General features: G+C 49.5%; 7 protein-coding genes across 7 annotated transcripts; 4 read left to right on the top strand and 3 right to left on the bottom strand.

Moving 5' to 3' along the window:
- Positions 1-463: 463 nt before the first annotated feature.
- Positions 464-2,551, top strand: GT037_001155 (trehalase precursor; the record flags this gene model as incomplete). Its single annotated transcript, XM_038926202.1, has 2 exons — positions 464-642; positions 691-2,551. The coding sequence occupies 2 exons, from the start codon at positions 464-466 to the stop codon at positions 2,549-2,551; spliced, it is 2,040 nt and encodes a 679-aa protein (XP_038792058.1).
- Positions 2,552-4,126: 1,575 nt separating this feature from the next.
- GT037_001154 (carbohydrate esterase family 5 protein) lies at positions 4,127-4,933 on the top strand (the record flags this gene model as incomplete). The annotated part of the gene is made up of 3 exons (XM_038926201.1): positions 4,127-4,333; positions 4,385-4,602; positions 4,660-4,933. 3 exons carry the CDS (start codon positions 4,127-4,129, stop codon positions 4,931-4,933), a joined length of 699 nt encoding a protein of 232 aa, XP_038792057.1.
- Positions 4,934-7,174: 2,241 nt separating this feature from the next.
- Positions 7,175-8,194, bottom strand: GT037_001153 (uncharacterized protein; the record flags this gene model as incomplete). Its single annotated transcript, XM_038926200.1, has 1 exon — positions 7,175-8,194. The coding sequence occupies one exon, from the start codon at positions 8,192-8,194 to the stop codon at positions 7,175-7,177; it is 1,020 nt and encodes a 339-aa protein (XP_038792056.1).
- A 1,314-nt stretch (positions 8,195-9,508) lies between these two features.
- GT037_001152 (mfs general substrate transporter) lies at positions 9,509-11,655 on the top strand (the record flags this gene model as incomplete). Its single annotated transcript, XM_038926199.1, has 5 exons — positions 9,509-9,638; positions 9,838-10,079; positions 10,134-10,886; positions 10,934-11,329; positions 11,380-11,655. 5 exons carry the CDS (start codon positions 9,509-9,511, stop codon positions 11,653-11,655), a joined length of 1,797 nt encoding a protein of 598 aa, XP_038792055.1.
- A 555-nt stretch (positions 11,656-12,210) lies between these two features.
- Positions 12,211-13,824, bottom strand: GT037_001151 (fmn-linked oxidoreductase; the record flags this gene model as incomplete). The annotated part of the gene is made up of 1 exon (XM_038926198.1): positions 12,211-13,824. The coding sequence occupies one exon, from the start codon at positions 13,822-13,824 to the stop codon at positions 12,211-12,213; it is 1,614 nt and encodes a 537-aa protein (XP_038792054.1).
- A 463-nt stretch (positions 13,825-14,287) lies between these two features.
- GT037_001150 (pectin lyase-like protein) lies at positions 14,288-15,661 on the top strand (the record flags this gene model as incomplete). The annotated part of the gene is made up of 4 exons (XM_038926197.1): positions 14,288-14,790; positions 14,855-15,011; positions 15,061-15,485; positions 15,547-15,661. Coding segments are annotated over 4 exons (1,200 nt in total), but the record flags the coding sequence as incomplete, so codon positions are not given.
- Positions 15,662-15,692: 31 nt separating this feature from the next.
- On the bottom strand, positions 15,693-17,504 carry GT037_001149 (transferase family protein; the record flags this gene model as incomplete). The annotated part of the gene is made up of 3 exons (XM_038926196.1): positions 15,693-16,831; positions 16,885-17,125; positions 17,184-17,504. 3 exons carry the CDS (start codon positions 17,502-17,504, stop codon positions 15,693-15,695), a joined length of 1,701 nt encoding a protein of 566 aa, XP_038792052.1.
- Positions 17,505-17,867: the final 363 nt, after the last annotated feature.

Raw genomic sequence — 17,867 nt, 5'->3', positions numbered from 1 at the left:
ATTTCCAAGCTGTTCAAAGTTGGAGACGGCACTATGAGAATGTAGGTAATTTCCAATGTCAAAGCTGTGACATGCAAAAATCGGTACCATGGTTCGGACCGGAGCTTACAGCGATGACATCACGCTAAGACTTTTTGGACAGCCATTTTTGCGGGGAACCTCCGCATGGGCTCGACCTCTCCACAATTTACCAATAACACCACTCCTCCGATACGCCATGTGCTGATGCCGAACTATTACTTGGGTACTTCGGGAAAGCTTGCCAAGTATGACGATACGCATTTTGGGTGATGTAGCAAGCCACGTACGTGGACGGACCGGTCAGCGTACCCGTACTGCGCGGTGCAATGGCAGGTTTCTTTGTACACTAGGGTCGCACGGCTGAGAGCTTAAGTAGGCGGACTGGACGTGTTTGGTCCTGTGTCAATTCCTTCTCTTCTTCCGCTGGAGCCGGGTCTGAATCATGGCTTCAATGCGCTCGCTGATTCCTGCTCTCATTGCAAGTGTGCCTTTGGCAAATGCTCTGTTCATCAATGGCAGCGTGATTGCACCTTGCGACTCACCCATATACTGTTATGGCGACCTGCTTCGCGAAATCGAACTCGCAAGACCGTTTGAGGATTCAAAGACGTTCGTCGATTTGTAAGTAACTTGAAGGACCCGTATTAGATCATAGCTAATCGATGGCAGACCAACAACACGCCCGCTAGAAGAAGTGCTTGCAGCATTCGCCAACCTTTCGAGGCCGATCGAGAATAACACAGCGCTAAATGATTTTCTATCCGAATACTTTGGCGAGGCTGGTTCAGAACTAGAGGAAGTACCTACTGATGAGCTAGAAACGCAGCCGGATTTTCTTGACAACGTCAACAGCTCTGTTGTTCGAGATTTCACACGCCAAGTCATCGACATATGGCCTGACTTAACGCGCCGATATGTCGGAGCTGGAAACTGCTCTGGCTGCGTTAACTCCTTCCTTCCGGTCAACCGGACCTTCGTGGTAGCTGGTGGTCGTTTTAGGGAGCCATATTACTGGGACTCTTTCTGGATCATCGAAGGCCTCCTTCGTACTCAGGGGTCCTTTACTCAGATTGCAGAAAACATCATCGAGAATTTCATGGATCTTGTCGAAGATATTGGCTTCGTGCCCAACGGCGCTCGTCGCTATTATGAAAATCGATCGCAGCCACCACTACTTACGCAGATGGTTCGTGTTTACGTCGAGTATACACAAAATTATACTCTGCTCGAACGGGCGATACCCATCCTTGAGAAGGAGTATGAGTTTTGGGTAAACAATCGTACCGTGACGCTTGAGCGGGCTGGCATGAACTACTCTCTCAACCACTATGCCGTGTCAAACACGCAGCCACGACCTGAATCCTATTACGAGGATTATGTGACTGCCAACAATGCGACCTACTTCAACGAAGAAGGCGAGGAGTTCAACGCCACACAGCCACTCAACGAGACTCAAAAGGCGACGTTGTATTCCAACCTTGCATCGGGTGCAGAGAGTGGATGGGACTATTCAGCACGCTGGATTGCCAACCCATCCGACGCTGTTACAGAAACATTCTTCCCTCTTCGTTCGCTCAATACCATTGAGATCATCCCAGTAGAGCTCAACTCGATCCTGTACTACAACGAGATTACGATCGCCGAATTCCACCGCCATCAAGGCAATTATACCGCCGCACGCGAGTGGGCCGGTCGCGCTGCAAATCGGAGTGAGGCAATGACAACAGTCCTTTGGTCGCCTGAGCACTACAGCTACTTCGACTATAACTTGACCTCTAGTAGCCAGAATGTTTACACTTTGGCCGATAACACAAGTACACCACTTGCGCTCCAAGGAGCGCCGCCTGGAAAACAAATATGGTTCCAGATTTCCCAGTTCTATCCTTTCTGGACAGGTGCGGCTCCTGAAAGCATCAAGAATGACCCCAAGGCAATGAGACGCGTTTACGCACGAGTCGAAGAGCTTCTTGATACCAGAGACGGTGCAATTGCTGCAACGAGCCTCCAGACCGGCCAGCAATGGGATGAGCCAAACGTCTGGCCACCACTTCAATACATCTTGATGCAAGGTCTGCTCAATACCCCCCTCGAGGTTAGCGAAGACGATGACGAGCAGTCAACCGAGGATTACATTTGGACACAAGATCTTTCCCTCCGCATTGCACAACGCTATCTTGACTCTTTGTATTGCACATGGCGTGTCACTGGTGGTGCGACTGATGAAGTGCCGCAACTTCCCGACTCTCAAGGTAACGGGACGATCTTCGAGAAGTACTCCGATGAGAGTACCAACGCTGCTGGAGGGGGCGGAGAGTATACAGTCGTGGAAGGATTTGGTTGGTCGAACGGTGTTCTCATCTGGGCTGCTGATCAATTCGGACAAAGGTTGAACACACCTGAGTGTGGAAACATTACCGCAGCTAACATTGGGGGTGGAGATGCGAAGAGGAAGAGAAGTGCGATGGAATTAAGCAAACGGGACGCCCAGTGGATCAAGAAAACCAAAGGGACGAGGAAGCTTAGATATTGATCATGTGTACTCGTAGCAGCTGGCCAGACAGTTCGCAGGCCAGGTTTCTCTCCTACGATGCAACATAGTACTTGGTTAGTTCCTTCTTTTTTTTTTCGAAATCTACCTCAATTTCGTTGTTCTTTGGTGTATGTCTCAGCTCAAGGTTCTCCTAATATGAATGTCCGAGTGTTTTGAATTCCGCTACTTACGAAAAGACGATAGGATCGGTTTGAACCGCCATGCTTAGAGCCGTTCTCGTAAGTGGACAGAGTAAATAGACATTCTATGCCTATTCATCCAGGTTCAATTGCCTACGAGCAAAGAAGCCAATAGTCATGATATTTACTTTTTCTGCCTCGTCTTCCGGTCAATATCCCCGTCACCAACTACAGAGTGGGCTTTTGTTGTCTGTAACTACGAAACATCGTACGATGTACAAATCCCGCTCGTAAATTGTCGCATGTCCCATCAAGCACCGGAATGCGCTATAGCGCGCACAGTCAGTATCCTGCTGGGTTGGCCCAGAACGCCATCATCATCGATCTACGCGTTTGTCCTATCACGACCAAACACATGCTTAAAGGGCGACACAAACGGACTACTTTGCTAGAGCTGTTGACGTGGTCTGCAACACTCCTTCAATCGGCAGAAGTACAAAATCATGCCCTAGGATATCTGCCTGCACCGCGGTTCGCCGGTTCCTCCCGTGTCGGTTAGAGTGCACTACCATTCTAGGTAAATGGCCCGAAGCTACGTGAGAGGTGCGACTTTGGGCGAAGACCTCAATAATTGCCAAGCCAGCCATCTCAATGTTCACAAGAACTCGCGAGAAGATATCTGATGGTCATTGGAGAACTAAGAGAAGCGAAGAATGATCTGCACGGGACAACAACGTACAGTGGAGAACACTAAACACTAGCGGGTGGCTTTTCATCCCTGACAGGCTTCCGACATCATTCTCCGTTTGACCCGAGGCAATTGTCTTCTTCAATGCAAGGCGTGGTAAGATTTGAAGCATGCTTGTCGAAGAGGTCGTGGGGTTCGGTAGACTCCTATGTACAAGAAGCTGCCGAGCCCATGCTTACTACAGATTAAACATGTCCTATTGGAGCAGTTCTTCAGTAACCTTCCAGCGCCTTTACCCTTCATGTATCAATCTATGAGACAATCGGTAGCTTCTGATGCCATGCGAACTCAAACGCCACGGAGTAACCGCAATTACATGAAGAAGGCTAGCGACGGCGGCTGTAAGGCACCGGCACGTCGGCAAGTTTTAGCTCGATATCATGCAGCTATTGCCGAGTTGAGATGTCTTAAAGAAGGTCAGGCGTGTGGGGTGGAGACGGAGATCTGCAAGTGCTTGAGTGTGAACGACCACTGATCCAATGAAGGTCATCACTCCATCTCGTCTTCCGAGGTTCCTGTGAGTTTGACAGCGGACGATCGATTATTGTACGGTAGTGTATACCTGGGAAGAAAGTTAAATACTGGGAAGATGTTCACCATCTGGAATGGCATCACCGAGCCTCATCACCATCATATTTACTTCAAAGGTTCCTTTGCCTGAGTCTTCCAGCTCGACAGACCATCAAGATGAAGTTTTTTACCCTTTCCATGATGACTGCTCTTGTAGCAGCGTCGCCTATGTCTCCGGCAGCAAAGTTCTCAGAGAACGAGATACAAGCTCGTCAGTTTGGATTCGGCACGACCACTAGGAACGAACTCGAGAACGGAAGCGCTGGAGCTTGTCCAAAGGCGATCTTTATCTTTGCCCGTGCATCCACAGAAACTGGCAACATGGTACGTTGCGTATCGCAATTCACTGGAGGCACAAGGCTGATATGTCGCTAGGGAGCTTCTACCGGCCCTGCTGTAGCCAGCGCTCTTGAACGCAACTACGGCGCAAGTGGTGTCTGGGTACAAGGTGTTGGTGGCCCATATTCGGCTGATCTAGGCTCCAATGCTCTACCTGGTGGTACTTCACAAGCTGCTATTAATGAGGCCGTGGGACTCTTTCAGCAAGCAAATCAGAAGTGCCCTGATACCCCCATCGTTGCTGGTGGCTACAGGTGCGTATTTTGTCTTTGTACCTTCCATCTTGAGCTCTCGTACTTACGTCGTAGCAGTCAAGGTACAGCGGTTATAGCGGGAGCTATTTCCAAGCTGTCTACTACCATTCGCGATCAGGTCAAGGGTGTCGTACTCTTTGGTTACACTCGAAACGCCCAGAATCGTGGTGGTATTCCCAGCTACCCCAGTGATGACTTGGAAGTATACTGTGCTACAGGCGACCTAGTTTGCGTCGGAACACTGACAATCACTGCCGCGCACTTCTCTTACGCGGATGAGGCTGCTGGGCCTGCACCAAGGTTCTTGCAAAGCAAGATCGATGGGAACTGAGGTTCTGATGAATTGAAACTGGAAGAGTTAGACGGGAGAAATTGAGCGATGATTCACGAACCTTTCGGATAACAGTAGATTAATTGGCTGGAGATTGACCAATGAGAGAATTGCTACCAATACAGATTTGTGATTGGCTGAGCACCACAATCTCTTGAAAATAGTCAATGCCTTCCAACCGACGAATCTCATCTTCAAGAGCTCAATAACACCATCTCATAAACACTTCATTTGATTGAACATCAGGCATTCGGACTAGAATCATATGCGTTATGCCATTTATCAGAAAGCGTCGTTGATTTGTACTCAGAAGTGGCGAGCCACCAACACCTGCCAAGGCATCGCAAGCCGAACAATCCCCAACCGAAGGGAACGCCTTTCTTTCGTAAAAGTTTGCAAACATAATCACAAATGCAAGACTATGAGTGATACCGGCTTGAGGCGATGTCACATTTCGACTGTAAATCCGAGGTTGATGCGGAATGATGGCTTAAAGCGATGAGAATCTATACCTAGCACTCGTACGCACGACGGGATAATCTCCTCGAGACATGTACAGGTTGTATTCAGGATTGAACCACGTGCGATAGACACGTCTTCGAACTAGACATGCAAGTAAATGATCTTCCGAGTAGCAAGCGATCATAACTCTCGAAGATTAGACTGTCAAGTGGAAGGACGTACAGGAGGCTTGGTAGTGACTTGATGGTTGCCGTTCACTCAATTCAGTAGTACTAAAAGATGGAGGAAATTAGAATCGCGTTCTTGTACGAGATAGGTTGTATGTGCGCCGATGTTGACCTGAACACTTTTCGCAAGGATGCAAGCAAAAGACAATTCTTGACCAAGCCGATCACATGGACGTCCTCTGTTGACCGCAAGGTCTTCTAACTGATGGCTTATTCCTTGGCCCCCAAGAAGCTACTGCATTAGTCCATACAAATCTTCTTAATCATTGGAGACCTCACAAAATCCGAATTTCAGTCTATACGTGTTACTAGATCCTTCGCTGCTTCTATCGGTATAAGTTTTCTTGCTACTCGTTCTCCATTTTCCAATTCCGGCGACCGTAACACTTGTGCGTTGTAGATCTGCAAGGATTTTGGTTGCCCTATCTGGGGCTATCTAGACTCCACGTGCAAGCTTTGCGTTCCAGCATCGTCATCAAAGCAATCTCACACGTGAACAGCCACCATCAAGTGGATATCTCGGCATATGTTCCCATTTCAAATACAATGTCAGAGACGTGGTGCCAAGAATGCTGTCTTGTTTTGTTTTGTGGATGGTGGTGGTGGCTAAGCCTTTGCATGATGACTGCGTAAAAGGCAGCCAAGGATCATAGCCAAACGGAAAGTTTTCGTTGGATCTCAATAGCGGGATTCAAGGCCGCACTCATGGGGATGCCGACTATTGGGCATCTGATATCTCGTCTATCTCATCCTTCCGTATCGAATGACTACGAGTCGGCTGTGCATCTGGATAGGATACTGTCGAATGGTGCTAGAAAGGCTATGTAGTAGTCCAGGAATATGAATCAAGTGGGATGATTGGAGGTTAGCAAACAGGGCGTATCAGCTTACGACAAGCCTTGTAGAGTTACTGGTAAGACGTCATTGTGCATCAAATCCGTCGGCGCATCGGTACCATCAGCTAAAGATCGATCTTCGAGCCTGAGAGAAACAGCACAATTCAATAGAACATAATATCGAGTTTTTGTTGTTTGTGGAACTGCGGTGGGTGCCGAGTAGCTTCCATAGGCTGAGAGCCAGCCTCACGCTAGATCCTACGCTAGGCGCGTCCGGCAGTGATAGTCCACAGCTGACAGCACGCATCAAAGGAAATTATTTCCGGTTACCTGGTTGGCGGTGTCTCATTATCAGATCCAGATGACCCGTATCTTGGCGTTTGATTTGATAAACGAATTCTAGGGCTGTGCAGTTCTAGAGCTATTGGAGCACCAAAAGTAAGTCCACAAGAAGGCAGACCTGCATACCTGCAGGTATCCTATAGCACGTTCATCCGTGCTATTACTCGGACACAAGAGGGTGCTCAGTGACATATGTACAGTTGTTTCGGATTTTGTTGCATATCTAAGACACATGAGACTGTAGAGACAACGCATGAATGGTGCAAGTCTCAGCTCTGAGCTCGTACTATGGAATTAAGCAATTAAAATATAGGATTGCGTAGAAAGCGAGAGGGGTATATCGAAAAGAAAGCGTCAAACAAATTATCCTCTTTTTACCACCGCATAACTTCTAAAAAATTGCGCAACGAGTCGGTATCTTTCCACTCCCTTTCCGAGAATTCCGGAAACTTTGGCAGGTCCAAAACCACACAACCCGTCTCAGAAAATGTGAGATGGGGTGTGTGCTTCTCCCTGATTTGTGCTTGTTGCCACGTCGTCATGACTGCATCCCAATATCGCTGCGGGTCTTCCTTCGCATGCCCAACGTGCTCACTAGTCTCAAATGGAATGTCTATAACGGGTATACCAGCGGTCTCGGTTTCTTCCACGTGTTCGGATACATCTTGCCACGCGATCAGCGTATCACTCTTCGAGTACAGGTAACAACGTGGCGCTGAGGGATCAAAGTAGGTAGGGTCGATAATTCGTCGTCGAGTCCGGCTGATGACGTTGTTCTCGAATCCTTTGATACCGATGTATAACATCCATATACAGCCCAAAACTAGACTGGCGAATAATATAGCGATATGCCGTAAGACTGGGATTTGTGGCAGTGACTTGTTGAGCGCTTCGCATAATCGTAGGTATCGTGGATGACCCGGTGTGCTGTCTAAACATATGGCCGAAACGGGAAGTCGCATTCCGGTGAACCTATAGTGAGCTTCTGCTAGCTCACAGGCCTTGTTACTTCCACCTTCGGAGAAAACGTGTAGTAGGATACCAGCTCCTGGTGTTTGCTCGGGCAGATATTGGTAGTTAGAAATGCATTCTATGGCCGGTCTCATGCGCCACTGTTTGCGTGCCGAGTTCCTGAAGCAGAGATCTTTTGCAGAGGTAGTGATGACCATGATACGTGTCGATGGAAAGAGGGCTCGGTACTCTGCTGTATATTTGGCGATGTATCGATTTTGGGCTCCTGTCCAAGTGCACAGCAGGATGAGTGACGGTGCTGTAAGGTCGTTCGACGAGAAACGTGGAAAGACAGGTGCGGATCTCGGATCAAGCTCCCATATTGATGGAGCAATAAGTTCGAAACCTGGGATCGTGTCGTTGGTTCCTCTGTTGTTTGCCATTATACTGAATGATAAAGTGAGCCCCGGTGCCGGAAATAGTGAGACTGCTGCCAACGGTTCGACTGATTCGAGATGTAAATTTGGAGAACGTAGTACTGTCCTCCTAGGATTTCATCCGTACCTTTTTGTGACAGGCGCTTATGTATAACCATGTTGAGGCTTCACATGCCCTTACTACAATTTCAAACTCTAAACAAAGCAACGAGGCTGGTGGTTACGTTACGCCATGCCGCATGAATGACATCGTGATGCTACACGTCAGAAGCAAGCTGACAATCTGCGATCGGGTCAGCGCCGATCTCCTTTGCAAAGCTTAGGGGTGCTGAACGCAAATTTTTTCGTATTATCGATTGACGTCGCATTGAATTTCATCCAGGTCGCTTGCCTTCTCCTATTCAGGGGAGGGTCAGTGAGCAGCTGCAGCGGTTGATCAACGCCTAAAAGGAGACAGAATGCGTGCCCTCCGACTTGCGACGGAGAATGCGCAGCCACGGTTCTCTTCCCGGCGCCGTTGCATGCGTTGGGACGGCTCTCCAATACTAAGAAGCCCTTAGGCGAGTGTTCAGGAGCGTTTGATATCTGTGAGGCTTATGCAACCCTTTCAGAGCGCTGGCGCAGTCACCATGTGCTTTTGGCATGCAAGCCACATTTTGGGTTGCACGAAACATGGTCGTCTGGTGGTGTGGAGCCGCATCCCCGTGGCGCGGATCGCGAGCCGAAGCTAGCTATAGTGCCAAGATTGAGCGGTATGATTGGCCAATTTGACGCGTAAGGCTGATACTGCCAGCTGATAACGAAGAAGGCGGTTTTCGTGTATGCAGATTACATTAGCTGTCCTGATGTCATTCAAGCCGTTTTAGCGGTTATTTTTGTATACATTGGCCTCGATTAAACCAAGAGCAGGTGGTGATCTAAATGCCAGATGCAGCTGATCGGTGACAACAATCCTCAGATCAACAAACGCAACCAAGTTGAGATGCGCCACGGCTACCTTAACCGAATGCAATTACTTTTCTTTGCGGATAGCTAGGATAGCTTAGCCAAGTGCGCGCTCGTTCTTTGTGTGAAACGGTCAATGCCCCAAGCAGCAACCTCAATCCGCGGGATCTATATCTTTCGGGATGAGCCTTATCCGTAGAAGAAGGGGGGGCGTTCGCCGTACTTCAATCCGTCAGCTGAAGGTCAATGTCGGTAGCTAGGTCGACACACACACAGCTGTTGTCTAATTAGCTCCGACGATACCGTTGTACTCATCCTGTCTCCACGCCAAGCATTCCTTTGACCAGTACTCGCTCGTTCATCTCGCCCCCAAGGATGATCAGGACAGTCACAACCCATCACAATGAGGCCAACAAGAATTGGGACTCATTATGCAGTACCCCTACCGATGAATACAGCGAGCAGTCCAGTGCATTTGGATACAGCCCCACCGGCTTTACTAGAGGTAAGCATGTCTTACATCCATGCCACGCAGTCCAGCCGCATGTCACAGTAACATATCCTGTACAGCTATGTTATGCGGACCGTATAACCGAAGCGATGTTGGTTGAAATCAGTGGCCATAAATTTGGAGTTCACCTGTGTTCGGTTCTTAGCAGCTCTGGCATATATTTCACAGAGTCCTCTACTAAATTGTGAAATAGATGTTGACAGCGGACCAGACTCGCTCGAAAAGCCTGCATTCTCGTACAACACGCGTCCAGTACCTGGCAACACATTCTTGGTAGCCGGCAATATGTCTGAAAGCAACATCGAAGCGAAGGGCGAGATGCAAACGCCCGATATGTGGAAACCGCAAAAGAAAGAGCTGCTTATCATGGTCAGCTTGAGCTTCATATCGTTGATGGTGGCGCTGGATGCTACAATTCTGGTCACGGTATTACCTGTCAGTTGAAAACTTTGATCTTCTACCTTTTGAAGATGTCCTAATAATGTATAGGTAATTGCCCAGAAGCTGAACGGTACCGCAGCTGAAGCTTTCTGGACAGGCACGTCGTATCTACTCACCTCGGCCATCTTCCAACCAGTCATTGCATCAATCTCCGCTGTCTTTGGTCGTCAACAACTCCTCATCACCTCGCTGCTTTTCTTCACGACCGGTACTATCCTATGCTCCGTAGCGGATAATTTCACCACGTTGCTTGGAGGGAGATGCATCCAAGGAATCGGCGGCGGTGGAATTATAACGTTAACGCAAGTCATATTTTGCGACATTGTTCCCTTGAGACAGCGCCCGAAGTACTTCTCCATGGTTCTCGGTTGTTGGAGTATTGGATCGATCGTCGGTCCAGTAGTCGGTGGTAAACTTGTCGAAAGCACGACTTGGCGATGGGCATTTCACATCAATTACCCGTTTTGTGGAATCGGCTTCATTGTAGCAATCTTCTTCGTCCACCTCGATGCAACGTCGAAACTCACGTTTCAGGAGAAGCTCAAGCGAGTTGACTGGCTGGGTGCGATACTCTTCATTGGCAGCATGACAAGCTTGCTCATTGGAATATCTTGGGGCGGCATTCAACATCCCTGGGACTCAGCTGCAACACTTGCGCCCATCATCGCGGGACTGGTAGGGATTGTTCTGTTCTTCTTATGGCAGGTTTACAGGAAGGAGTACACACTGTTGCCGCTGGCAGTTTTTGGCAGCTGGAGCGCGATTGCCGCTTTCTACAACTCGCTGATCAACGGCCTGCTCGTAAGTTCATATCTAATTGTTATCCAAACACATACTGACGTATCAAGCTCTTCACCACCTTATACTACTGGCCGTTTTACGACATGAGTGTTCGGGGCAGATATCCAACTCAAGCAGGTGTTGATATGCTGCCTGTCTGCCTCCTCACAGTGCCTAGTTCTGTCGCGGTTTCAGTTTTGACGTCACGCCTAGGACGATTTCGATGGGCAATCTGGGGTGGTTGGGCCATCACTACGCTTGCTTGCGGATTGCAAATCCTTCTCGATGTGGATTCGACAACTGTGATTACCTCAGTGTTCCTTGCCGTCCTTGGTATTGGCATGGGCATGGTACTTACAAGCCTCAATGTTGGCATCCAGGCTATTTCCAAGCCGGAAGATGCGGCGATGGCCGCAAGTATGTACGGCTTTCTCCGAAGTCTAGGAATGCCGCTCGGTGTTGCCGTAAGTTCAGCCGTCAGCCGACTTCCCTACACGATGCTGACTCATCCAAGCTCGCAGGAACCATTTTCTCAAATTCAATGTCAGACAAACTTTCTGAGCTTGGTCTGCCTACATCGATCGCTCATGACTCGGAGCAGTATATCTTCGTCTTACGTACTATGGCCGACTCTCCCCAGAAGAGTGCCATCTTGTCGTCGTATATGAAAGGTTTCGATTCGGTCTTCATCATGACCACAGCTGTTTCCGCTAGCGCCCTAGTCGTCAGCTTGATCATTAGAAAGTACAGTATGGATAAGATTCTTCTCGCGCAATTTTCCGCGCGATGAGTCGCGATCAGGTATTGGATTACTGTTTCTGGTGGTATCGAAAAGTAATTTTGTTTTCAATTCTCTTCTGCAAAGAAGCACGAGCTCGCAAAGGTCCACTTGGGGTAGCTCGTTGCGTATAGGGGCTATGCGTTGTTGGTTGAGCAAGCCTGACGATGCCGCGCATTCTCCGCGTGTCCGTTTAGAGCCAGGTCGGTCTTGCTACAGGTATGAAATTTTCTTTCCGTGGGTGGCGCAATGGTGTTTGTTCTGAAATCGAGCGAAAGCTATGCAACATACATAAGATTCGATGTATAGAGTCTGCAAACGTCTTACATACAGCTTGTACATAGAAGATACATACCTCACGAGTAGCTGTTGAAGATCAATCATTGATACCCTGAAATTAAAGGATAACATTGACTCGAAAACACATGACAGAGGGGACTTGTCTTCCGTGTAGGCTTGTTCAGAGAGACACCGTTTTGGTTGATCTATTGTTTACCATACACCTGAAATATATCTGTCAACGTCAACATTGAAGCATAGAATCATCTACCTACTCTCATCTATTGGCTACCGCTTCGTTATTGTCTTTTGCTCCTTTGCGTCATCCCTCATCTCCTGCTTGATCCTGCTGATTGTGCCAGCACCGCCATAGATCATGGCAGTATATACCTGTGCCACACTCGCTCCAGCATCGAGAATCTCTCTTGCTTGGCGTCCGTTTGTGATGCCGCCTGTGGCGAATATGACCTTGCGTGGTGCGTTTGGTGCAGGTGCAGTCTTGAGTGTAGAATGAAGGGTCATAGTAGGTGCTGATTCAGAAAGGTCGTCAACGTTGGAGGAGAGTTGTGTTGGGGCCGGTTGGTCAAGGTCGAGCGTTGGCTTAGTCATTGAGGAACCGGTAGAGGGAGATGAAGCGTCAGACGGTGGTGCAACATGCTTGGGGCCTTCGTCGAGTGCTTTTCTGTACCTGCTGACCAGGGCAAGTGTGCGCTCGAAGGTCTGTGGTCCCGAGTATCCGCCTTGCTCGAGAAGCAGCTTTGCCTCTGATTCAGGAAGCAAGTAGCCCTTGGGCAGAGGGTCTGGTCGCTTCTTCGTCGTGTTACCAACGATGACGCCGTCGACACCCGAGTCCCAGACGGCCTCGCAGATGCCGGATACCTGCTCTTCTGTATCCTCATCTGGGCTGACTTTAACCATGACAACGGGCTTTGTCTTGCGATCGATTTTCTGGACTGCTCCTACAACTCCAGAGAGTAGCCGTGTCAAGGGCTCGACGTTCTGGAGAGTGCGAAGGCCGGGCGTGTTGGGCGAGGAGACGTTGACGACGAGGATATCGGCGTACTTTCCGACATGGCCCACGGCAGTCGCATAGTCGCGCACTACAGCATCGATATCGTTTTCGGAGGTCGTCTTGTTCTTGGCAACCTGGACAGCCATGAGACGACCCTTGAGCAGCGAACCCGGTGGAACACCAGCTTCGCCGTCGAGGACCCGACGCTCTGCATCGTCATCTAGTCCAAGCCCGGCGTGGTAGGCAAACTCCCTGACACGTTGTCGTAACCTCGAAGCGACCAGCTCGGCGCCTTCGGAATTGAATCCATAGCGGTTGATGAGCGCGTTCTGGCTGGGGATCCTGAAGACGCGTGGTTTTGGGTTGCCTTCTTGCGGCAGTAGTGTAACAGCGCCGACCTCTACTACTCCCGCTCCGAGCTCGAATAGCGGTGTTGGTACCTCGGCGCCCTTGTCGATGCCGGCAGATGTTCCAATCGGGTTGTTCAGTGTGTGTCCAAAGACGTCGACAGCCAGATCGCCCTGTGAATCAGCCACGCCACGTTCTCTGGGGTTCAAGCCGAAGCTATGCAGCACCTTGAGCATGTGCGTTCCAGCGTGGTGCGCCTCCTCTCCATCTGGGTATATCAGGCGTAGTGCCGGCACCACGAGCCATTCGTGGATGCTTGCGCGCGTGTCGGTGGCGTATAGGTAGCCAAACGTACCAGCGAGCGCCAGAAGGGTGCCGTAGACGAGGTTCTTGGTGCGAGTGCCTGTCGATCCAACCTTGGTCGCGGCCTCGGTGGCTGTCGTGACACGTCTTGTGGGGTGCTGCAACGCGCGGTGCCGAGGGCGGCAGCGTGGTATCGAGGGCCGCGCGCGCAGGGCACGGATATGGGCGGCGGTATTCATGGTAAAGAGCGTAATAGGCAGCCCATGCGACGCTCAATGGCTGCGCAATCGCCTTGTCGAGATGAGGATGCCGAGTTGGACCCGTCAAAGGAACTTCGGAAACCACCAATGACGTGGGCTTGGCAACCACCCATATCTTCTCCTTCAATCACTCGTTCCCCACACCATCACCCCGGCCTCTTCATCTATTACATTACCCGTAGCTCAAGAGCCGAACAAGATCCGGTGGTGTTACACCTACTCATATGGAGAAACTACCACTCTCAAAAATATTGCACCAATCGCATTTCCCAAACTGTGTGTAAAGACTAGCCAGTTCACTGCAGCCGTATACCCCTTGGACCACGATGCTACCTGTTTGCGGGGAGCCATGGTCCCACAAAACAAGCATTCATAAAGCTTGACCATCTTAGCTATTCCCCTCTGCTCTCTGACATACAGGAATCTCTCTAGAATTGACAGAATGCTTCAGCTCAAATTTCTAGCTTTTCTTATCGTGCCAGCGCTGGCTGGCATGACCAAAACTGGCTCCCTTTGTACAGTTACCCCCTCCGGTTCCAAGGATGATAGTCCTTCCATTATGGATGCCTTCAAGCAATGCGGACAAAACGGTCAGATCGAAGTCACAAAAGGTGACTATACCATCGCCAAAGTAATGGACGTCTTGAACCTGAAGAACTGCGACATCTCTATTCGCGGCAAACTGACCTGGAGCGATGATATTCAATACTGGGTCAAGAATAGTGTAGGCGTGACGTATGCTCAGCGAAGTACAGCATTCCGCCTAGGGGGCGAAAACTTCACTCTACTGGGACACGGCGAAGCGCTTTTCTTTGGAAACGGGCAGAAGTGGTATGACGCAAATCGTGATGGAAGCAATATGGCTGGTAGGCCGATCAGCTTGACACTCTGGCAAGCGAAGAATGTATGGATTGATGGAATCACTTGGCGACAGTCACAATTTTGGTACGTTTGCAACAAGATAGCGAAAAGTACTATCCTGCACATAAGCACATTGCTGACAGATCAGGCACACGTTTGTCGCCTACTCACAGAATGTCACCATGACAAACCTCGACATGAACGCCACTTCGTCTTCACAATGGGGCACTGTCAACACCGATGGCTTCGATAGCTGGAACTCACAGGATATAGTGCTAAAAAATTGGGTTGTGACATGCGGCGATGTAAGCCTTAATGCTCCTCTCCTCCGTTGTAGTTCTGATATCCCCAAAGGATTGCATATCGGTCAAAGGTAACAGCAAGAACATTTACGTCAAAAACGCAACCTGCTACGAGTCCGGTGCCATGGTCATCGGATCAATGGGAAACCCTACCAACGTTCCTGAGACGGTTGACAATGTGCTTTTCCAAGACATTACTGCAATTCATAGTTCCAACGCAGCTTGGATCAAGACGTACCCAGGTCAAGGCCATGTCAAGAACGTCACCTTCCGCAATATCAAGTTTCAAGACGTCAATCAACCCATCTACGTCTCGCCTTGTATTTACAGTTACCAAAACTGCGATTCGAGTCGGTTAAAGATTAGCGACATTACGTGGGAGAACATCACAGGCACTTCAAGATATAACGTGGCTGCAGCGATTTATTGCAGTCGCGGAGTACCTTGCACGGGTCTGAAGTTTAAGAACATTGATATGTAAGTGTGGCTGTACGAACTGTATATGAGACATACACTGACTCCGTACACCCACATCTAGCAAGCCTAAGAACGGAGGCACTGCGAAAATATTGTGTTCAAACATGAACAGCGACAGTGGATTGGCATGTACTGGTACGTGTCCAGCTGGATGGAAGCAGCAGTTGAGCGGAAACGCGTAAGAATAGAGTACTATCATCGTAGCGCTTAGCCACTACCTGCATACAAAGCATCCAACTCCTTTTCATACATTTCCAACAAAGCCTTCTTCTGCACTGTCCCTTTAGCCGTCTTTGGAAACAGTTCTTCCACGACTAGTATCATCTCTCTGCCCACGCGTGCATACACAGGCGAGTCTTTGTTCACATCTTCCACCACGCCCCAGATATCACTCACCTGCACGCCATCTTCCAGCCTCACAATCAATGAAGCTACCGGCCTTCTTGTACCCACCATCACCACCTCCGCGACACCAGAGTGTCTCGCAATTCTCTGTTCCACCGCCGTTGGAAAGAACTTTTCATTCGTGAGAAAAACCAGAAGATCATCCGCACGGCCATAGTGTTTCCATTGCTCTGGGTTTCGGGGATGTTGCGTGAACAAATCCCCGAGTCGTTGCTCTTTTGCGTCTGGGAAGATTGAGAAGATTGGTTGGACATAGCCATCGTGCTCTGTTCCATTATTCCGGATCATAACGGCTTCGTATAGTGTGGTGCCGTCTGTAGACGTGGAAACAGGGTCAAACCGGATATTGGAGGCTGGGTGGAAGGTGGTGTACTCCCAGTATGCGGTTTGCGATAGATCAGTACCGCTCGGACGAACAGTGGGCCAGATACTAAGTTCAGTTGACGCCATGGCGTTCAAAATGGACATTTGCGCTGCCACGGATTCGCCTGCAGCTCGACTCACCCTACCGCCACCCCAACCTACTTGTCGTGTTCTCTGGCTCATCCTACGTATGGCCTCTGGACTCTTGCCTAGATACTCAAATAAGGGAGGCACTAGTGCCACACAGTCTGTCGTTACGCCTCCGTCTCGTGCGGCAATAACGTCTAGCGCCTTCAGAGCGCCTTCTACGCCCGCTTCGGGCGTCGTCCATGTTGGTGGATAGATTACCGTCGCACCGATTGTCAGGGGAAACAGGACCATTCCGATCACGCCACTAGCATGAAACGGAGGGAAAAGGAGCATCATTCGCCTGCCTCTCCCTTCTTTCCTACTGTAAAGAAGCTCTTCCTGCAGGTCATAGCCTGGGGGTGCGTCAAGGTTCATGCTTCGTCCTGCGCTGTTTGCCCACTCATGGGTCCAGAGTATGGGTTTCGGGAAGCCGGTTGTACCAGATGTATCTGAAATGTGGTATTAGGATCTGGAAGGTCAGGACGACAATGTGTATACGTACGAAGGCAGATCAATGGTTCTTTGCTATGCTCTTGAAACGTCTTGTTGTACGGATATGGTTCTGCGGCCGACTTGAGAAGCTGCTCTACACCTGGTATCTGGAGTGTCTTCATGGATCTCTTTGACAGGACTCCTTCTACGACTGGTATTGGTACCTCCGGTGTTAGCATGACTTTCGCATCCACGCTCTCTATCAGTTTCACCAGTGCTTCAGCTCCATAACGTGGCGAAGGGAAGAGCATCTTTTGTCATGGTCAGTCGAGTCAACCCCCTGGTCTTCAACGTTCAAGGGGAGCCTACCTTATAACCTGCAATTACACTTCCCAGGCAAAGCACTGCATAACGTATATCATTCGGTCCCATGTACACTAACGTCTTTTCACCAATCTTCTCTTCTTCCCTCAACTTCCCGACGTTCTCTTCGATCCACCATGCTACTGCATGAACAGCATTGGCCACTTCGGCGAAAGCGATTTTACGATACCCGTCTTCGATCCTGTCCGGGTCATTGGGGAATTCTACATACGTAGCAGAAGGATCTTGAGCCGCAAGCCTAAACAACGTATGCGGAAGGAGTTCGTTGGTAGGCGGCGACCAAGGAGTAGGACGTGGTGCGTTCATGATGAGTTGTTAGAGTATCAGGACAGACGGAACCGAAGAACTATATAGTGAAAATGTCTGATGGACAGCATGGAAGGGTTTAGGCACCTGGTCTCACATCATATAATCTTACCCCATATTCCACATCTGACACTAGTCGCAATATTGTACAACACCTGCATGTATGACCGCGTAACCGCAATGACTTTGTTGCCTAACAAGGCTTTCCTAAGATACGTGGTGAAGCTTCGGCTTCTCGACTTGGGTTAGATCTCGATCTAGTATAGCTATGGTGACCAGTCGGAACATGTCCTTAGACTTGACTCCGCTCACTGCAGACTACTGGGGTTGTTATACAGTAGTGTGGGGCTCTATAGGCTAATA

The sequence above is a fragment of the Alternaria burnsii genome (assembly GCF_013036055.1).
Source record: "Alternaria burnsii strain CBS107.38 chromosome Unknown 705, whole genome shotgun sequence".
Taxonomy (NCBI): Eukaryota; Fungi; Ascomycota; class Dothideomycetes; order Pleosporales; family Pleosporaceae; genus Alternaria; species Alternaria burnsii.
Note: the sequence above shows the minus strand (reverse complement) of the source record. Positions and strands in the feature narration are given on the sequence as shown.